Consider the following 20735-nt stretch of genomic DNA (forward strand, 5'->3'; position numbering starts at 1 on the left):
TTCCTATGTCATTGGTTCCCACATGGACCATGACTTCTGACTGTTCCTCTTTGCCCCCTCAAAATGTTCTGCACCCTCTCAGTGATGTCCTTTACCCTGGCACCAGGGAGGCAACACACCATGCAGTACTCACATCAGTGGTTGCAGAAATGCCTGTCTATGAAATCCCCTATAACAGCTGAATTTCTTTTGCCCCCCTGTGCAGTAGAGTCTCCCATAGTGCCATGGATTTGCTCCTGACTGCACTCTCACTGGTATTCAACACTAAATATCGGTTTGAGTGTGCCACACGCCCAGGGGACTCCCGCACTGCATGCCTGTTCCTCTTAGTCTGTCTGGTGATCATCCACCCCACCACCCCCCTCTCCGCCTGAACTCTGTAGCTGCAGGGCGACCACCTCCTGAATCGTGCTACCCACAAAACTCTTCACTTCCTGTATGCGCTGTGATGACACCAGCCGCCCCGCAAGCTCAGAAACTGAGCTTGAGCGGTTGGCGGCACTTCTTGCATCTTGTGATGTATTCCTGTCATTTTTATAACATTTGAATACGCCCTCCCATGTGTGGGCCCATGTATTTTGCACGCTCCCACGTTAGAGTGCACACCATGTCACGCAGTGGGAAATCCAAGCAGCAGTTGGGACACATGGAGAGCTGGCAAAGAGGCTCCTGAGAAATCTCCCACTAGAGTGTTTTACAGGAAAAATCCAAGCCAAAGTGAGGGAGGCCAAGAAACTGATCAGGAAAGTCAAAATAAACAATAAGATCAAGGTTACTAGGAATATAAAATGCAATGTGAAAGGCTTCTATGGATTTATTCATAGCAACAGTCGGAGATACAGTGGGGTCCCTGAAGGAGACATTAGATCTAGTGATTAAGGAGTGGCAAGTATTCCATATGAATTTTTTGTATGTTCATGGTCCTACCAGCTCACCTGTAATATTTGGTTATTCTTCTGATCTTGAAGTTCTCTATATTCAGCTGTCAGTTTTTGTGTCTTTAAATCACATAAAATAGGTCCTTGTTTGTAAAATACCATAACTTGTATTTTTCTTCCTTTTGATAAGTAGCTCTTTGATTTTCTGTGCAGTATTCTGCTGTCTGGTTCTGTTTTCTCCACTGTTCTTCCATACACATCTCAAGCTTCAGGTCACTTCTCTTTTATCATCTTATCTAGTCCTTTACAATTAAAATTCTGCTCTCATTAGGTTGAGGATTTCTTCCACCCACCATTGCTTTTTATTCCCCTCACCCATAAGCCAGATATAGGCTTATGTAATTCTATGTAGCCATGCAAAGTTGGCACTAGTCAGTCAGAAGGTCAAGGATTCTAAGCCTCACTGTAAAAGCTTGAGCACATAATCTAGGTTGACACTTCAGTGCACTATTGAAGAAGTGATGCAGTGTTGGAGGTGCAGTCTTTTGGACAATGTTAAATCAAAGCCCTGTCTGCCCTCCCAGGTGGATGTAAAATATCCCACAGCAATATTTGAAGAGAAGGGTAGTTCACTTGGTGTCCTGGCCAACAACATCACTAAACAAATTATCTGGTTATTTACCTCATTGCTGTTTGTAGGACCTTGCTGGGTACAAATTAGCAGCTCTGCTTGCCTACATTACAACAGTAGTTACACTTCAAAAGTAATTCATTGGCTGTGAAGCACTGGGACATTCTGAGAATGGGAAAGGTGCTGTATAAATGCAAGTTCTTTCTTTGATGGGTTAGACTTTCAGAAAGGCAATATGCAATGGAAAATAAAATCACTTTCATCTATATAGTGTCTTTCATAACGTCAGTATGTCTCAAAGCACTTCACAGCCAACAAATTACAATACTGACTACACATTTCACAAGTAATATAGGAAATATAGCAGCCAAATTGCATACAGGAACATTCCACAAAGAACAGTCATAACTAGATAATCTTTTTCAGTGATGTTGATTGACAGATAAATGTTGGTCAGAACACTGGGAAGAACTCCCCTGCTTGTCTTCAAGAAGTACCATGGGATCTTTGACAGCCACCTGAAAGGGCAAACAGGGCCTCAGTTTACTGTCCCATTCAAAATACAGCACTCAGCCTAGATTACATGCTCAAGTCTCTAGCATGTGGCTTGAACCCACAACCTTCTGACACAGGAATGAGTGCTATCACTGAGCTAAGGCTGATACCAATAACTGTTAAGATAGTAAGGAGGAAAACCATTTCCAAACTGTCAAGCATAACTTCTGGACATAGGTATTGATTAGCCAATTAACCTAAAAAAGTATTGATCTCTCCATTCACCAATCAAGGAATGAATATCATGGGACTAAATGGGAAAACATGTCATTAATTGGGGTTCTGAGCCCTCAGTGCCACTTGATTTGCCTATAAAGCCAGTTTAATAGCATTTGCAAATAGCACCACAAAGTGTGCATACTGAAGAGGCAAGGGAAAGAAATCACCTGAGACAAACTCCAAAAGGATAGCCCCTGATAAATAAATATGAATACAATCCTTAAATTATTCTTATCTACCTCTGAACTCTCCCTACTGCAAGATGAAGTTGTTACTGAATATTAAGTGCAAAATTTGTTTGATTTAATTAATATAAACTTTATTGCAAACTGAAACTGCAATGGCATACTTAGTCACTGCTTTTGTCAAGAATGTTTCTAGCATATCTTACAGTCCCAACTGATTAAAAGCTTGCATGTCATAATAAGTACTTTGGTTTTACTAATCACATTTGCCACCCTAGCCCAATTTGATTAAAAAAAAGGGGCTCACCTATACCTTGCATCAGGCTATGAATCACAGTACAAAAGGCCATTCAGCCAATCATACCTCTGCTAGCACTTTAAAAGAGCAATCCAATTAGTTCCACTCCCCTGCTTTTTCCCAAACCCCCTACAAATTTTTCCTTTTCTAGTATATATCCAATTCCCTTTTGAAAGTTACCATTGAATCTGCTACCACCACCCTTTCGGGCAGTATATTCCAGATCATAACTTGAGACTGCCTAATGTACATCGCAACTACAAAATCAGGCATTAAAAGCTCAATGCACTCACCACACATCCATTGATCTTGACCAACAACCCATTTTTTTTCCCCCCAAACTAAACTAAGAATATTAGGCTAATGCAAAACAAGCACTGTGCTGTCCCTATTATACCAGCTGTATAGTGACGTTGTCAAATTGTATCACATCAACCAATAAAGCTTGACAGAGCGCGCTCGCGTACAGCGTACGATGATGCAGCGCGCGAAACGGGAGGTCACGGAGAGCGCGGGACACGCGCATGCGTGCGCGGCATCGGGTTCGAGCAGCGGCGTCCGTTTGCGTCCTCGTTGAGGAGACGACGTCAGTCACAGTCCACGCGGCTCGCGCGCCCGCCCGCCCGCCCGCCGCCCGCCCCGCGCGCACAGAGTGTGAAGAGAGCGAGCGAGCGAGCGAACGAGAGAGAGAGACAGAAAAAAAAAATCCGACCGACCGACCGTGCGAACGAGCTGAGCAACAGGAGCGGGTGGCCGCTCCTCCTCCCCACCCCCCCCCTCCCCTCCCGGCAGACAGTAGCAGCCGCCACTTCCAGCTTCATGACCGTTTGGCCCGGTAGTTGTCGTTGTTGGAGCCCGGTGTTAAGACGTTGCGTGGGAGCCCGCGGGGCCGCTTTTACCGTGCGTGTAGGATGTCCCGACATGAAGGTGAGTGAGAGACTGAGGCGAGAGGCCCGGCGAGTAGGCCGCTGCCCTCGGCCTCTCTCTGTGTGTGTGTGTGTGTGTGTGTGGGGAGGGAGTCGCCATACCCGCCTCGCCCGGGTAGCGAGGCCGCGGTCGAGCCCTGGGGGAAGGGAAGGCCGCTCCCCGGTTGCTGTGGCGGCGGGGCGGGTCCTGTTTTGATTTTTCGGTCCAGGGAAGCCCCCTCTGAGCCCGGGTACTCGCCCAACGCCCGCCCCCCACGGGCCTTGTCCCTCCTTCCCTGGGCTCCGAATGATTGCACTGTCATCAAGGTGGCCGGCCGTTCGCTGCGGCCTGAGGTAGGCTGCGGGCCTACTCCGGGAGGCGAGCGCTGCCTCCAGTCTCCGGCACGGACCGAGTTGACAGCTCCACACCGGGGAGGAAAGCAGGCTGAGCGTACGGGGCTGCGCTGCGTCCGGGCCTTTGGGAGCTGCCGCTCTGTAGGCCTTGGGGCACCGAGGTCGGGTAGTGTTAGATCCCCATTAGTGCGGAGCCTGAAAGTCAGTCATAATTATTTTTAATTATAAAGTAAAGTCCCCCTTTCCCGGGCTGGTGGTCACCGGTGACTAAATCGATGAAGAGCCTGACATGGCGACAGCTCATTAAACTTTGTCAAAACACAAGTCTCCAATGCTACAGGAGCCTAGTTAGATGTGGGTTTTAGTGCCAGTTGGACAGTATAGAGATGGCACTTTATCCATTTCTTTTTAGAAAGCTACTATGAAAAAAAACTTAAATTTTGTTATTTCTGCACATTTGACCAACTTTTCCAACCTGTGCACATTAGGTGAGTATAATTGTGATGAACTTTTCCCATCTGTGCAGGATTTAAACATTAGGGGAAGTATAATAGTGCAAAACTTTCCAACCTGTGTAGGATTCGAAGATGTGATAAAGGTTTCAGTACTTGGGGTTATGTAAGTTTTGATGCATTTTGCAGCCCTGTGTTGTGTAGTAAGGCAACTTAAAAACTACTTTTGTTTTATTACACAAGCAGCAAATGCTGTAAACACCCAGTAGGTCAGTCAGCAACACATTTCATCAGAATTTCCCCCCCCCCTGAGTTTGTGGCAGGGAGAATAAACTGCTATGATAAACTAATTTTTTTTTTGTAAGGGGTATTAACTGCCATTACTTCAGTGACATTTAGATATATATCTATGTAGACGTGCAGAAGAGATACACTAGAATGGTGCCAAGGATGAAGGATTTCAGTTATGTGGAGAGACTGGTGAAGCTGGGGTTGCTCTCCTTAGAGCAGAGACAGTTAAGAGAAGATTTAATGGAGGTGTTCAAAATCATGATCGGTTTTGATAGAGTAAATGAGGAGAAACTGTTTCTGGTGGCAGAAGGGTCGATAACCAGAGGAGGCAGATTTGTCATTGGCAGAAGAACCAGAGACGACATGAGGAAACTTTTTTTACGCAGAGCGTTGTTATGATCTGGAATACACTGCATGATAGGGTGGTGGAAGTACATTCAATAATAACTTTCAAAAAGGAATTGGCTAAATACTTGAAGGGAAAAAATGTAGAGGGCTATGGAGAAAAAGCAGGGGCGTGGGGCCAATTGGATAGCTCTTTCAAAGAGCCGGCACGATGGGCCGAATGGCTGTCTCCTGTGCTGTAACATGCTATGATACTATGTTTTGTCAGCTTTGATGTAAAAGCAATCCACATTTGACTATCCCTCTAAGAAAATAGAGGGATGTGAACAGGAATTTGAGGATTTTTCACGTAAAATCCGTTTGACTGGGAAAGGAGGTGGTTGCCTAAAAATTTACATGCAGAGATTTTTTTTATCATTATTACAATTAGGATATTGTCAGGTTACAAAACTATATGTGGTTATTTACAACAGCAGAAAATTATTACTATCAGGTACCATGCAATAAACCCTCAGTGACAGATCACGTGATATCCATATTAATGAAAGTAGTAAAGTAATGTACTCTAATTTGCTAAAACTGGTGTTATTGTTTGTGGTAAAATGCTTTCATTTTTCTTAAATTATGATATTTAACTTATTGGCTTGACTGAACTTTTACATATTTGGCTAATATATTTGTTGAGATATCGTTACAACACAGAAACAAGCCATTCGGCCCAAACAGTCCGCATTAGCGTTTACTCTCCGCGAGCAAATAATTCTAATCACATTTATTTGCCCTGTTCTCATCGTCCACCTATACAATCTAATCTTGAATGTTGGCATAGTTTCTGCCTCAACCACTAATCCTGGAAGTGAACTCCACATCCTCACAACTCTCTGTGAAGAAGTTTCTCTTGCACTCTGTTCTAAATCTCTTATATTTAATCTTGTAGCTAAGACCTCTCGTTCTTGACTCCTCAACTACTGTAAACAGTCTGCTTCTACCTATCCTGCCTCATCCTTTCATAATTTTCAACACTTCTATTGTATCGCTCCGTTATCTGCGTTATTCTAGCAAAAAATGACAAAACTTTTCAAGTCGTTCTTGGTATTTGTATTTCCTCGTATCAGGTAAAAGATCTATAGATGTGGCTACTCAATTTCTTTAAGGGAATGGCCATGAGAAAAATCCTCCTTTGGCGTTGGACGCTGTCCATAAAAGTCTTTAATAGTTGACCCAATGCTGAGATTCCGTTATAATTACAGTGCTTTGTTTCTAACATGGTTGAGCTTGATCTGTGACAATGTCTATTGTTTGTCGGAAGCAAGGATCATGTTGGTAAAATAATCTTGATAAGACCCTGAAATTTATGTAATGTGCATTTTTTAAAAAAAAGAAGCAAATCGTTTTGGCAAAGAAATTGTATTTCTTTAATATATCTATTCATCTGGTACTTTTGTTAGTATGTGTATGGATATTGTGTGGACTGTTGCTGGGGGTTTATTGCATGAAACCTGATACTGAAAATTAAGTTATAACTTTTCGCTGTCATAGCTAACCACATATAATTTTGTAACCTGACAATATCTTAACTGCATTAATGATAGAAAATGTCTCTGCATGTAAATTTTTAAATTGCATGGTCAATTTCTGAACATTTGAGATTCTTTTGGCTATCTCGGTGGACTGTAGATAATGCTGATAATTGTTACATTACAGGACGCTATTAATCCTGTTCATGATTTTTTTTCTGCTGGAAATAGTCATTTAAAAAACACCAATTTTCTGTAGTGAGGCACATTACAATGTGGCAGCTAATCAGAATTATTGGGCCAGATTTTGCTGTGAGCGGTGAGTTGTTCGTTAGACTTGCACTTGCCCATAGACTTTCTATGGTGTTTTGTGCAGCAAGTTGCTGTCAACCAAACTGTGCAGCGCCCTCTACAGGGCATCTGAGACCTGTGTGAACAGTGCAAACAACTGTGTATCTCCATAACCAATCAGATTGCAGAATTGTTAACAAGCATCACGGAGTCTGAACTAGAAAGTGTAAGTTAGACTAGTGAATTCAATGTCACATCAGCTACAGAAAGCGAAATAAAGAAGGAAGAAAGAGTGCATTGAGAGAGAGAGATAAAAGAGACAAAGAAAAAGTTTTAAAAAAAATTTAATTTAAATTTTAAAAAAATCTCCCAATAATAATTAAAAATTGAAGGAATGAGACTCCACATTTATTCATTTTCAGTGCCAGAGAGGTTGTTCGGCAGTAATTAAGACTTACCACACTGTTAAAAGGGTACTTAGACTGGAATGGACAAGCCCTAACTCTTTGTGGCGAGTTTAGTCCGTATCAGTACAGGAACCTCATGCCGTGCAATACATTTGAATGGGGAACCAGACGGTGAGATGCCATTTTCGCACAGCTTATGGAGGGGCAGCGCATCCTGGACAGTAACTTCCGGATTTTTGCCTTTAACTGCGCATGTGCGCTCGTCAGAAGTCGCTGATGAATTTGTGCATAATTAATGGTGAGTGTTGTTAGCCTCACCGTTATTTTCACAACAAAATCTGGTCCGTAGCTTTTTGTCAATATTTTGGGATTTTGGTAGCTGGTGAAATCACTTGTATGACATGCATTTTAACTCCATCAAAACCCTAGCTTTCAATAGTTCAATTTTTCTAGGGGGGATATTCTTTGCGGAGAGGGATTTGAACCGAGAAAATGTTGGCTCCATTTATGTTTGTATGAGCATTAGTTCCAGTTGTATTCAGTCTGATTGGTACATACTAATTTTTAATGAGTACTTCATATTTTATGGGAATGTAGGGTGAGGAATATCCCACTTAATTTGCAAAATTGTAGAAGGACTCTGGGGGAGGGCACAATCATTAAGGAAAAATTGAGCTCAAACACTATCTATTTAAGTAATAATGGAGAATTGAGGTTAAGTTGGCTGGTTTTGAAGGATATTAAGTTCTTTGGTCATTTATCCTTAGTTCTCCATTACCATCCACAAGTAAGTTCGTTACTGCTATTTGACCGTAACTACGAACTGCTTGAGAAAATTAGTTGTTTTGATGAAACCGGACATATTTCCGTTTAAGATGGTGGCACAGTCACAGACTGACAATCCAGCGCAAAGTGCAGCTGTAATATAGGATTCTCGTTGGGCTGGAGCCAATTGGTACCTACGATTGTCCATGGTTGCGATGGAATAAAACAGAAATGAGGTGACGGTTGTTTTACAAATGAAGACAGGAGCAGTGATTCTTATATTTTTGTTAGAATACCTGATGGCAAGATGGCATATTGATAAATATGAATGCCCAATCTATTTATAACAGGGTCCATATTTTCATTCTAGGTCTGCTTATGGAGTAGTAGGTTTTTTTATGTACATGGAACAAGTTAAACCAGTTACGAGAACAAGTCATCTGCCTAAGTCACTGAGATTCCTACCACTGAACTATAAGTTTTCAAATTGGGATCACTGGACCCAGAGAGGGGCCAGTTTCACTAGGGGATTTCTGGAGTTCCCCAAGGTTATCAGATGTATGTATTTTTTAATGTAATTAATAATGTGCTAAATTAATTTTCTCTGTACATACTAGTAAATATCTGCAATTGTAGCACTATTTTCCTTTTGGATATTTGACACATGTATTTCGGATATTAGTGTTTCAATATTTGCAGGAGGCCCCCCAGGCATGTGTTAATATTTGCAGGGGTTCCTCAGCATTGCTAATATTTGCAGGGGGCCTCCCATACAGACGAAGTTTGATAGCTGTGGCCAGTTCTACTCTTTTTAAGTTAAACAATAAGGAGACATCAAACAAAAAACCTCTCAAAAGTGCCCCCCTTTTAGAGAGGCACAACTAATAGAAAACAAAATTATAAATAAACAAAGGAAATTTATCAAATTAAACAATATTGCCATTCGTGTCCAATATGCCCTCCAGTCCCTGCGGTGCCCACCGGTTGCAGAAGGCCTCAAGTGTACCGGCGGACACCGCATGCTCCTTCTCCCGGGCCACCCAGGTACGGACAAGACCGCAGAAGAGAGGCAGGCAGCCAGAGCGACCACCATCAGGGGCCGTGTCTGGCCAGTTCGAGGCTTTGTCTTACACTTGCATACATCTAGCTGATTCCCGCCTTTAGTTCTAGGCTTTGTGTTACACTTGAACACGCCTAGATGTTTCTCGCTTGACAACATCATCCAAAAACACAAGGTCAGATTCCACGTGTATGCTAACGACATCCAGCTCTACCTTCCCACAACCCCTCTCGACCCCTCCACTGCATCTGATTTGTCATGCTGCTTGCCTGACATCCAGTATTGGATGAGTTAAAAACTTCCTCCAATTAAATAGCGGAAAGAACAAAGCCATTGTCTTCGCCACAAACTCCATTCCCTAGTCACTGATTCCATTCCCCTCTCTGGCCACTATCTGAGGCTGAACCAAACTGTTCGCAACCTCTGTGTCCTATTTGACCCTGAGCTGAGCTTCTGACCCCATATACTCTCCATCGTCAAGACCACCTACTTCCACCTCTGTAATATTGCCAGTCTCCGCCCCTGCCTCTACCCATCTGCTGCTGAAACGCTCATCCATATTTTTGTTACCTCCAGATTTGACTGTCCCAATGCTCTCTTGGCCGGCATCCCATCTTCCACCCTCCCTAAACTTCAGCTCATCCAAAGCTCTGCTGTCGGTATCCTGACTCGCACAAGTCCTGTTTTTTTATTTGTTCATGAGATGTCGGCATCGCTGGCAAGGCCAGCATTTATTGCCCCAACCCTAATTGCCCCTGAGAAGGTGGTGGTGAGCCGCCTTTTTGAATTGCTGCAATCCGTGTGGTGAAGGTTCTCCCACAGTGCTGTTAGGTCGGGAGTTCCAGGATTTTGACCCAGCGACAATGAAGGAATGAAGAAATATTTCCAAGTCGGGATGGTGTGTGACTTGGAGGGCAACGGGCAGGTGGCGTTGTTCCCATGTGCCTGCTCTTTTCCTTCTAGGTGGTAGAGGTTGCGGGTTTGGGAGGTGCTGTCAAAGAAGCCTTGGCGAGTTACTGCAGTGCATCCTGTGGATGGTACACACTGCAGCCACAGTGCACCAGTGGTGAAGGGAGTGAATGTTTAGGTTCGTGGATGGGGTGCCAATCAAGCAGGCTGCTTTGTCCTGGATGGTGTCGACCTTCTTGAGTGTTGTTGGAGCTGCACTCATCCAGGCAAGTGGAGAGTAGTCCATCACACTCCTGACTTGTGCCTTGTAGATGGTGGAAAGGCTTTGGGGAGTCAGGAGGTGAGTCACTTGCCACAGAATACCCAGCCTCTGACCTGCTGTTGTAGCCACAGTATTTATGTGGCTGGTCCAGTTAAGTTTCTGGTCAATGGTGACCCCCAGGATGTTGATGGTGGGGGATTTGGTGATGGTAATGCCATTGAATGTCATGGGGAGGTGGTTAGACTCTTGTTGGAGATGGTCTTTGCCTGGCACTTGTCTGGCACAAATGTTATTTGCCACTTATCAGCCCAAGCCTGGATTTTGTCCCGGTTTTGCTGCATGCGGGCACAGACTGCTTCATTATCTGAGGGGTTGCGAATGGAACTCAACTGTTTGCCAATCACCCCTGTGTTTGCTTACCTACATTGGCTCCCAGTCCCATCAACACCTAAAATTTAAAATTCTCATCCTTATGTTCAAATCTCTCCATGGCCTCGCCCCTCCCTATCTCTGTAACCACCTCCAGCCCTACAACCCTCCAAAATTCTGCATTCCTCCAATTCTGGCCTCTTTTGTATCCCTGAGTTCCTTCGCCTCTCCATTGGCAGCTGTGCCTTCAATTGTCTAGGCCCTAAGCTCTCGAATTCCCTTCGTAAACCTCTCTGCCTCTGGTTTTAAGATGCTTCTTAAAACCAATCTCTTACTGTCCTATTATCTCCTTGTGTCAAATTTTGTCTGATAACTCGCCTATAAAGCTCCTTGGGACGTTTTACTATGTGAAAGGCGCTATATAAATGCAAGTTATTAGTATTTCAAGTTCATACCATGCTCTGATTCCTTATTGGGTACATTTGGTTTGTGAAGCAACGGCCCTAATCCTTACTGAAAATGGCAGAAAGGAACGTCTATACCTCCAAATATTTAAAAAAAATTAGATCTGGGTAATGAAAATCCAACTGGATCAAATCTGAGCCAGTATGGTACAAGATAATTTATAATTCCATTTAAACAGGTTAATTATAATTGATCTGCAAACACATGAACAGGTGCTTGTATTATCATTTTTTTAAAGCAATCTTCAGTAATAGAAACTTGCTTAATAAGTTTTCTTCCGTTAGCCCCGTCTGAGGTTCTGTATAACTTTCTAATACAGATCGGCACACATTGTGGAATCAGTAGAATTTCAGTCCACTGGGCTAGTGAAAAGTTTCATATTTCATTCACTTGAATTGAGGAAATCAAGCAGTACAATTTATAGATATTGCCCTTCCACATCTGCATTGTACCGTATTTAGAGTGAGCTTAGCCAGGCGGGTAAGCGGACACTTGATCTAAGTCAATGATGCAAATGAAAAGCACTTATCAACTTTACTGAAATAGACTGGATAATTATGTTTGCTGTATGTTTTTATGTTTTAATTTGCAGAAAATAAATTCAACCCAAACACATTTAACCAAATTTAAAAAAAAACAAACTAGGAAGAATTAAAACCCTTCCTAAAATATATGAACAGTTTTCATTCTCTGGTTTCCCCATCCCTTATAAAATCACTCAGGTTGAGGCATCTCTTCGTTATCTATATAAATGAGATCACAGCTTACTTGTTTTATCCTCTATCTTTTTTTTAAAATGTAAAGATTGTAGCATTTCCCATGACCACCCATTCCCAAATGTTGTTCCAAGACCTTTGAATTTTTTTGCGTACAATCAGCTTTTTATTACGGACCATTTCTCACTGTATCTGTTACTGATGATGATTTTCTGAATGTTTAAACATGGGTGTAGCTTGGGGAGTTGGGTTGCGAGTGAACACAATGATATCATAGTGTGAAAGATAGCAACATTTTCCTGCACTTTGACCAAAATGTTGGGATTTACCACTTGAATAATTGTCAATTTGTGTAGATGGGGAAGTTCTTCAATTGGTTTGTAATAAGCTGCTAATTTTATCCTCTAGAAACTGTACTCTTTGTTCTGAAAAGTAATTGATTCAGAAAATAAATTCTACCGCTTTAAAGCAACACGTACATCATACTAAATTAGATGGCACAGTAAATTATAGAGAGACTGTTATTATAGAGTTATACAGCACGGATAGAGGCCCTTCGGCCCATCGTGTCCGCGCCGGCCATCAAGCCCTGTCTACTCTAATCCCATATTCCAGCATTTGGTCCGTAGCCTTGTATGCTATGGCATTTCAAGTGCTCATCCAAATGCTTCTTGAATGTTGTGAGGGTTCCTGCCTCCACAACCCTTTCAGGCAGTGAGTTCCAGACTCCAACCACCCTCTGGGTGAAAAAGTTCTTTCTCAAATCCCCTCTAAACCTCCCGCCTTTTACCTTGAATCTATGTCCCCTTGTTATAGAACCCTCAACGAAGGGAAAAAGCTCCTTAGTATCCATCCTATCTGTGCCCCTCATAATTTTGTACACCTCAATCATGTCCCCCCTCAGCCTCCTCTGCTCCAAGGAAAACAAACCCAATCTTCCCAGTCTCTCTTCATAGCTGAAGCGCTCCAGCCCTGGTAACATCCTGGTGAATCTCCTCTGCACCCTCTCCAAAGCGATCACATCCTTCCTGTAGTGTGGCGACCAGAACTGCACACAGTACTCCAGCTGTGGCCTAACCAGTGTTTTATACAGCTCCATCATAACCTCCTTGCTCTTGTATTCTATGCCTCGGCTAATAAAGGCAAGTATCCCATATGCCTTCTTTACCACCTTATCTACCTGTTCCGCCGCCTTCAGGGATCTGTGAACTTGCACACCAAGATCCCTCTGACCCTCTGTCTTGCCTAGGGTCCTCCCATTCATTGTGTATTCCCTTGCCTTGTTAGTCCCTCCAAAGTGCATCACCTTGCACTTTTCCGGGTTAAATTCCATTTGCCACTGTTCCGCCCATCTGACCAACCCATCTATATCGTCCTGCAGACTGAGGCTATCCTCCTCGCTATTTACCACCCTACCAATTTTTGTATCATCAGCGAACTTACTGATCATACATTTTACATTCATATCCAAGTCATTAATGTAGACCACAAACAGCAAGGGACCCAGCACCGATCCCTGTGGTACCCCACTGGCCACAGGCTTCCAGTCACAAAAACAACCTTCGACCATCACCCTCTGCCTTCTGCCACTAAGCCAGTTTTGTATCCAAAGTGCCAAGGCACCCTGGATTCCATGGGCTCGTACCTTCTTGACCAGTCTCCTGTGGGGGACTTTATCGAAGGCCTTACTGAAATCCATGTATACCACATCCACTGCGTTACCCTCATCCACACGCCTAGTCACCCCCTCAAAAAATTCAATCAAATTAGTCAGACATGATCTTCCCTTGATAAAGGCCATGTTGACTATCCCTGATTAATCCTTGCTTCTCCAAGTGGAGACTAATTTTGTCCTTCAGAATTTTTTCCAATAATTTTCCTACCACTGATGTTAGGCTCACTGGCCTGTAGTTCCCCGGTTTTTCCCTACTCCCCTTCTTAAATAATGGTACTACATTAGCGGTTCTCCAGTCCTCTGGCACATCCCCTGTGGCCAGAGAGGTTCTGAATATATGTGTCAGAGCCCCCGCAATCTCCTCCTTTGCCTCACACAGTAGCCTGGGATACATTTCGTCCGGGCCTGGGGATTTATCCATTTTTAGGCCTGCTAAAACCGCCAATACCTCCTCCCGCTCGATGTTAATATGTTCGAGTATATCACAGTCCCCCTGCCGTATTTCTATGTCTACATCGTCCTTCTCCATAGTGAAAACAGATGCAAAAAATTCATTTAGAACCCCTCCTACATCTGCCGGCTCCACACACAGATTGCCATTTTTGTCCCTAATGGGCCCTATTTTTTCCCTAGTCATCCTCTTACCCTTAATATACTTATAAAACATCTTAGGATTTTCCTTTATTTTGCTCGCCAGTGTTATTTCATGGCCCCTCCTTGATCTCCTAATTTCTTTTTTAAGTATCCCCCTGCACTTTTTGTACTCCTCGAGGGCTTCCTCCGTCTTTAGCCTTTTGTATCTGCCAAAAGCCCTCCTTTTTTTCCTAATCCATTCTCGTATATCCCCTGACATCCAAGGTTCCCTGGAGTTCTTGGAACCACCCTTGACCTTTACGGGAACATGTTGCCATTGTATGGTCTCAATCTCCCTTCTGAAAGACTCCCATTGCTCCGATGCGGATTTTCCTACAAGCTGCTGATCCCAGTCCATTTTGGCCAGATCCTGCCATATCCTATTCAAATCGGCCTTCCCCCAATTTAGAACCTTTATTTCCGGCCCCTCCCTGTCCTTTTCCATGACCACCTTAAATCTCACCAAATTATGGTCACTGTCACCAAAGTGCTCACCTACTAGCACTTCTTCCACTTGGCTGGCCACATTCCCTAGAATTAGGTCCAGTACCGCCCCCTCTCTTGTAGGACTTTCTACATGCTGGCTCAAAAAGCTCTCCTGGATGCACGTTAAGAATTTTGTACCCTCTAAGCCTTTTACACTCTGAGTATCCCAGTTAATATTGGGGAAGTTGAAATCCCCCACTATTATTACCCTATTATTTGCACAATTTTCTGAGATTTGCCTACATATCTGTTCCTCTATCTCCCCCTGACTGTTTGGGGGCCTATAGTACACTCCCATCAAAGTGCTTGCCCCCTTTTTGTTTTTAAGCTCCACCCATATGGCCTCATTAGAGGAACCTGCTAATATATCATCCCTCCTTATGGCAGTAATTGATTCTTTAATTAATATTGCGACCCCCCCCTCTTATACCTCCCCCTCTGTCTCACCTGAAGATTCTGTACCCCGGAATATTGAGCTGCCAGTCTTGCCCCTCCCTCAACCATGTCTCTGTGACAGCAACAATATCATACTCCCATGTGTTTATCAACACCTTCAGTTCATCCACCTTATTCGCAAGACTCCTTGCATTAAAATAGATGCCATCCAGCCTTGCCCTCACATATTTGCCCTGTCTTCCAAGCTGACTTGTTTTTTTTCTCTATATTTGGCTGCACATCACCCCCTATTGTAGCTCCACTCTGTATCCCATCCCCCTGCCAAGTTAGTTTAAACCCCCCCCCCAACAGTGCTAGCAAACCTCCCCGCAAGGATATTTGTCCCGCTCTGGTTCAGGTGCAACCCGTCCGACTTGTACAAGTCCCACCTTCCCCAGAAGCAGGCCCAGTGATCCAGGAAACTGAAACCCTCCCTCCTGCACCAACTCTTTAGCCACGCATTCATCTGTTCTATCCTCCTATTTCTATACTCACTAGCCCGTGGCACTGGGAGTAATCCAGAGATTACAACCTTTGAGGTCCTGCTCTTTAATCTGCTACCTAGCTCCCTAAATTCTTGATGCAGGACCTCATCTCCCTTCCTACCTATGTCGTTGGTCCCAATGTGGACCACGACCTCTGCCTGCTCACCCTCCCCCTTGAGAATGCCCTGTAGCCGCTCAGTGACATCCATGACCCTGGCACCAGGGAGGCAACAAACCATCCTGGAGTCACGTTTACGGCCACAGAAACGCCTGTCTGTTCCCCTTACGATAGAATCCCCCACCACTATAACTCTTCCACTCTTTTTCCTCCCAGCCTGTGCAGCAGAGCTACCCCTGGTGCCAGGAAGTTGGCTGCTGCTGCCTTCCCCTGATAAGTCATCCCCCTCAACAATATCCAAAGCGGTATATTTGTTTGAGAGGGGGACGGCCTCAGGGGGACCCCTGCACTGCCTGCCTGCTCCTCTTACTCTGCCTGGTGGTCACCCAATTACTTCCTGCCTGTACAACCTTTACCTGCGGTGTGACCATCTCACTAAATGTGCTATCCACGACGTTCTCAGCATCGCGAATGCTCCTTAATGAATCCATCCGCAGCTCCAGTGCCGCAATGCGGTTTGTCAGTAGCTGCAGCTGGATACATTTCCCGCACACATGGTCGTCAGGGACACCGGAAGGGTCCCTGATTTCCCACATAGAGCAGGAAGAGCATAACACGGGGCTGGGCTGTGGAAGAGCTATAGTGGTAGACGCTAAATAGCGTAGATGGGAGCAGAAAGTTGCAAAGGGACATTGATGATTAAGTGAGTTGTCAAAACTGTGGTAGATGAGGTCATCCTCTTTGGACCCCAAAGATAGATCGGTGCAGTTTCTAAATGGTGAGAAGCTAGGAACTATGGAGGAGCAGAGACATTTAGGGGTTCATGTACAGAAATCACTAAAAACTAGTGGACAGGTACAAAATAATTAAAAAGGCTAATGGACCGTTAGCCTTTATCTCATGGGGGCTGGAATACAAAGGGGTAGAAGTTATGCTACAGTTGTATAGGGCTCTGGTTAGACCCTATCTGGAGTACTGTGTCAATTCTGGGTACTGCACCTCAGTAAGGATATATTGGCCTTGGGGTAGGGGGGTGCAGTGCAGATTCACCACTAAAAGGGTTAAATTATGAGGACAGGTTGCATAGACAATGCTTTTATTCCCTTGAGTATAGAGGATCAAGGGGTGATCTAATTGAGGTGTTTAAGATGATTAAAGGATTTGATGGGGTAGATAGAGAGAAACTATTTCCTCTGGTGGGGGAGTTCCAGAATAAGGAGGCATAACCTTAAACTTAGAGCTTAGGTAGTTCAAAGGTGATATCAGGAAGCACTTCTTTACACAAATGGTAGTGGAAATCTGGAACACTCACTTAAAAAGCTGTTGAGGCTGGGTCAATTGAAAATTTCAAAACTGAGATTGATAGACTTTTGTTAGGCAAGGGTATTAAGGGATACAGAACCAAGGCAGGTGGATGGAGATAAGGTACAGATCAGCCATGATCTCATTGAATGGCGGAACAGGTTCGAGGGGCTGAATGGCCTACTCCTGTTCCTATGTTCATACGACTTTTTTCTAATAGTATAGTAATTTTCTATTTTGCACGTCATTTGTCTAATTCATTCTCTTTTTAAAAAAAGGTGAGAGGTGATGCTTTCTCAGTCTTCCCAGTCAGGGAAAAAAATGAAATCACACACTCTCTAGTTAGTCAAATGACTTGCATGAAAATTCTATCCATCAGTTTTAAATGTGCATTTTGAGGGAAATATCAATGCAAATGTGATTAGGAAGTACTGTGAATATTGCACTGTATAACAACGTAGAATGTGCAAATGTTAAAGCTGTAATCACCCGCAAAACAATTCAATTTCAAAAAGTGGGTCTCAGTGATTACAAACTAGTAATTGGGGTGGCAAGGGGTTAGATTGTATCATGTACTGAGAGTGAAGCTTGAATGGTTTGTAGTAGTCATCTGAACCCTGAGGTCAGATAACAATCTTAAAATCACACCTAGATATGTGCAAGGCACGACATTAACATTTTTAAGCACGCAACCTACAGGCAAGTACCATACTAGTTCCACTTATATTGAGCCTCACTCACTCAGATTTTCTGACACAAACGATACTATAGTAAGCATAAAGATCACCAAATATCCAAGAGGACATGTACGAGCTCTATTGACCATCAATGATGGAGTCATGCTATCTTACACAAGCCAGCACACTAACAATTACTGGATGGGTTTACTTACCTCAAATTGTAAATGTTTGTAAAGTTTTTTTAGTTAATGGAGTGCTTATCTGGTAGGGTAGCACCTGGACATTGGTGGAGTAAGACATTTTGGGTATTTTAAAATCAATATAATTGATTCTAGAGGAATCCGGGTACATGTATCTTACTATATAATGGCTCAGAATTTGCTGGAGCGTGCCCCGTTTGTTAGATTTCTTTTCCTCACCCTTCAGCTCAAAGTTTTTGCGCCACAAATTGATGGAAGTGCAAGCTAATGGGACCAACAGTCTATCTCCTTAACCAATGAGATTTAAAGATAAAGAAACAGGAATGACTGAGAAGAAAATAGGGTGAACTAGAGTCAAATTAGGTACAGAAAGGGAAATAGAGACGGAAAGAAAAATGGATTGAGAGAGAAAAGAGAGACAAAGGAAAAATAAGAAAAGTTTTAAAAATGTAACATTTTTAAAACCTCCTAAGAACAATTTACTACCTGCAGGAATGAGACTCCACAATTTCAGTTGTTCCCTTTCTGGGCTGGAGAGCTTGAGTGGCACTGGAGGAACATCAAGCTCATCATTAAAAGGGTCCTTACATCATTAAGTATCAAACCTAATTTTCTGTGGTGAGTTCACTTTGTTTTAATAGCGCAAATGCAACAATTTCTTGAAACTCACGGAGGTTGATGTTGAGCTCCTGTTTTCGTGAGGCTAACAGCGGAGTGGCGCAGATCGTCCAGCAATTTGTGACAATTCGCAACTCACGGGGTAACTCTTCCCCTCAAGTTGCTGGGTTACTTACACACTAATAACGGTGTGCGCATTAAACATGCCGTTATTTTGCCAGCAAATTCTGGCCTGCTTGTAAGTCTTCAAAATGCTAATGTTCAACGTTTCATTGTAAACAGATGTAAGCCTTGTACGTACAAAACTAACCATTTGGTTGTCCAAATGCTGTCATCATGCAGATATATTAAGTTCTAATGAACTGAAGTCTTATTGTACTCCCAAATATCAAACTTTAAAAATAACCTTTCAACTTACCAGATGCCTAGGGAAGGTGCTACTGGTCTGATTACATGCTTTAATTTAAATGATTCTGTTGAATATATCAAATTCTGGCCCTTTTCAATATTCTGGATATTCTCCTGTTCAAGCTTTGGTTTATCTGATCAATGTGTTTGTGTAGCCATTGTGGCAAGTCTAGAAGGATTGATAAACACATTATGAGCAGTGAATTACTTGTCATTGATAGATAGAGGGGCATGATGGATCATTGGTATTACATTTCTATTTTCCTCGTCCATTTATTTCTATCCTGTCCTCTTCTGGTGGTGTTGATCTCTTGCTGGGATACCTTCTGTACTTTGCCCAAATGCCCTTTCTTCATGTGCAAGTGTAGACATTGAATGAGTGTAGGCTATTCAACCACAGGAAACATCATATCTGAGCAAGATCCTGTCTCCACCCAATGTCCCCATGTTTCCAGAGAAAAAGAGGAGTTGCTGGATAGTGATTAGGAGAGGGAGTCCTAGCTGCTGTTCAGGCCTGATCCAGGTCCTGACTCCATTTGCGGCTACATTTTCCATTCAAAAGAAAGCCATCAGTGTGTTTCAGGTAGGAAGAATATAGTGTCATTTTAATATTGTGGAGACTGGCCAGGATAAGATTATCTTGAGATTCAAGTATAATCCATGAGTCTTGTAGGTGTAGCTATATTCACTATGATCTCAATTCTGAAATTGAACATGTGAACCATGAAATTTCAAAGTACTGATTGCTGCAAACTATAACTGTGGTAGTGGTGCCTAGCTGTTCACCATATGTTGCCACATAACTTGGGTGCAAAACTTCACTGGCAAAGACAAGTGTCTCAGCAGTACGACTAGATCTGCAAATCTGTTTCAGCATATATAAACTTTTACTTTTGAAAGCAACAATGCTTCTTTGTTGGCTGAAGGTTGTAGCTATTTAATTTCCTGCAGCATTTTCAAATAGATGGAGATGGATTACATCCAGTGGTGTAGTGCACATTGTTCTCTCTTGTTATTTTACAGGCGTAATAAAACTCGTTTACATAAACAAACATACTAGGCCTATAGATAGCGAGGACTCACTGGACCTACCTGCTTACTATATTGGCAGAGGCCGTTTTCCCCCACCCCTCTACAAAAAATCAGCTAAATGACAGACAGAAAGCAGTACCAACACAAACATTCTGATATAGACTAGTTGAATACTTGACAACTCAAACTTCTGTGAATGTTTTTACAGTCAAGGAATGCTAGTTTAAAGTTGTTGGAATTGGTACTTATCCATCCTTAGCATAAGTGACAAAAAAGCATAAAGTAAACTGGGATAGGATAACACATAACTAGAGAATATTAAACGAGTATCATCACAATACAGCGGAATGGGCATGCTGTGAGAGGGTCTACTTGTTTTATGTTATCTCAGCACTTTCACTTCACTGCATATAGGACTCTACTGGGAGCCTGTAAATTGCAAATATGCTAACTAAACTGGTAGGGGAAGGAAGCCCAACAGCACGGAGGTAGTGTATGCATTCATTTTACTTCTATCCTAACATTTGCTCTTTAAAGAAAAGGTAAGGGTGGCAGAGCAATCATTTCACACCCAGGTCAGCATTGCTCATGTTTGTCTGCGATGAGACCTATCAGTGAGTGCCCCCACAAACGTCCTGCGCCACCTGTTCCAGTTCTGGATGCTGATCAGGAGTTAGATCTGGCAAAATTCAATGCTGAATGGGTGCAAAACAAGACTGCTGCTGCATTTTCATACTTTGGATGTTGATCGAAGAATTTTCCAGTGGAGCAGCTTATTGAAGATGCTTT

The 20735-nt window shown here is 43.1% G+C and overlaps 1 protein-coding gene across 2 annotated transcripts in view; it reads left to right on the plus strand.

The window, feature by feature from the left end:
* The first annotated feature begins 3593 nt into the window (after positions 1 to 3593).
* kcmf1 (potassium channel modulatory factor 1) overlaps positions 3594 to 20735 on the plus strand; it is a 144328-nt gene continuing 127186 nt past the window's right edge. The window contains exon 1 of one of the 2 annotated variants that reach the window (XM_067983367.1): positions 3594 to 3693. In XM_067983367.1, the coding sequence (XP_067839468.1) occupies positions 3678 to 3693 (16 nt within the window). In that variant the 5' untranslated portion in view covers positions 3594 to 3677. Of the gene's footprint in view, positions 3694 to 4395; positions 4514 to 20735 lie in introns of those variants that run through there. The other variant, XM_067983366.1, reaches the window with a different exon arrangement.

The sequence above is a fragment of the Heptranchias perlo genome, chromosome 4, assembly GCF_035084215.1.
Source record: "Heptranchias perlo isolate sHepPer1 chromosome 4, sHepPer1.hap1, whole genome shotgun sequence".
In the NCBI taxonomy this organism is placed as follows: domain Eukaryota; kingdom Metazoa; phylum Chordata; class Chondrichthyes; order Hexanchiformes; family Hexanchidae; genus Heptranchias; species Heptranchias perlo.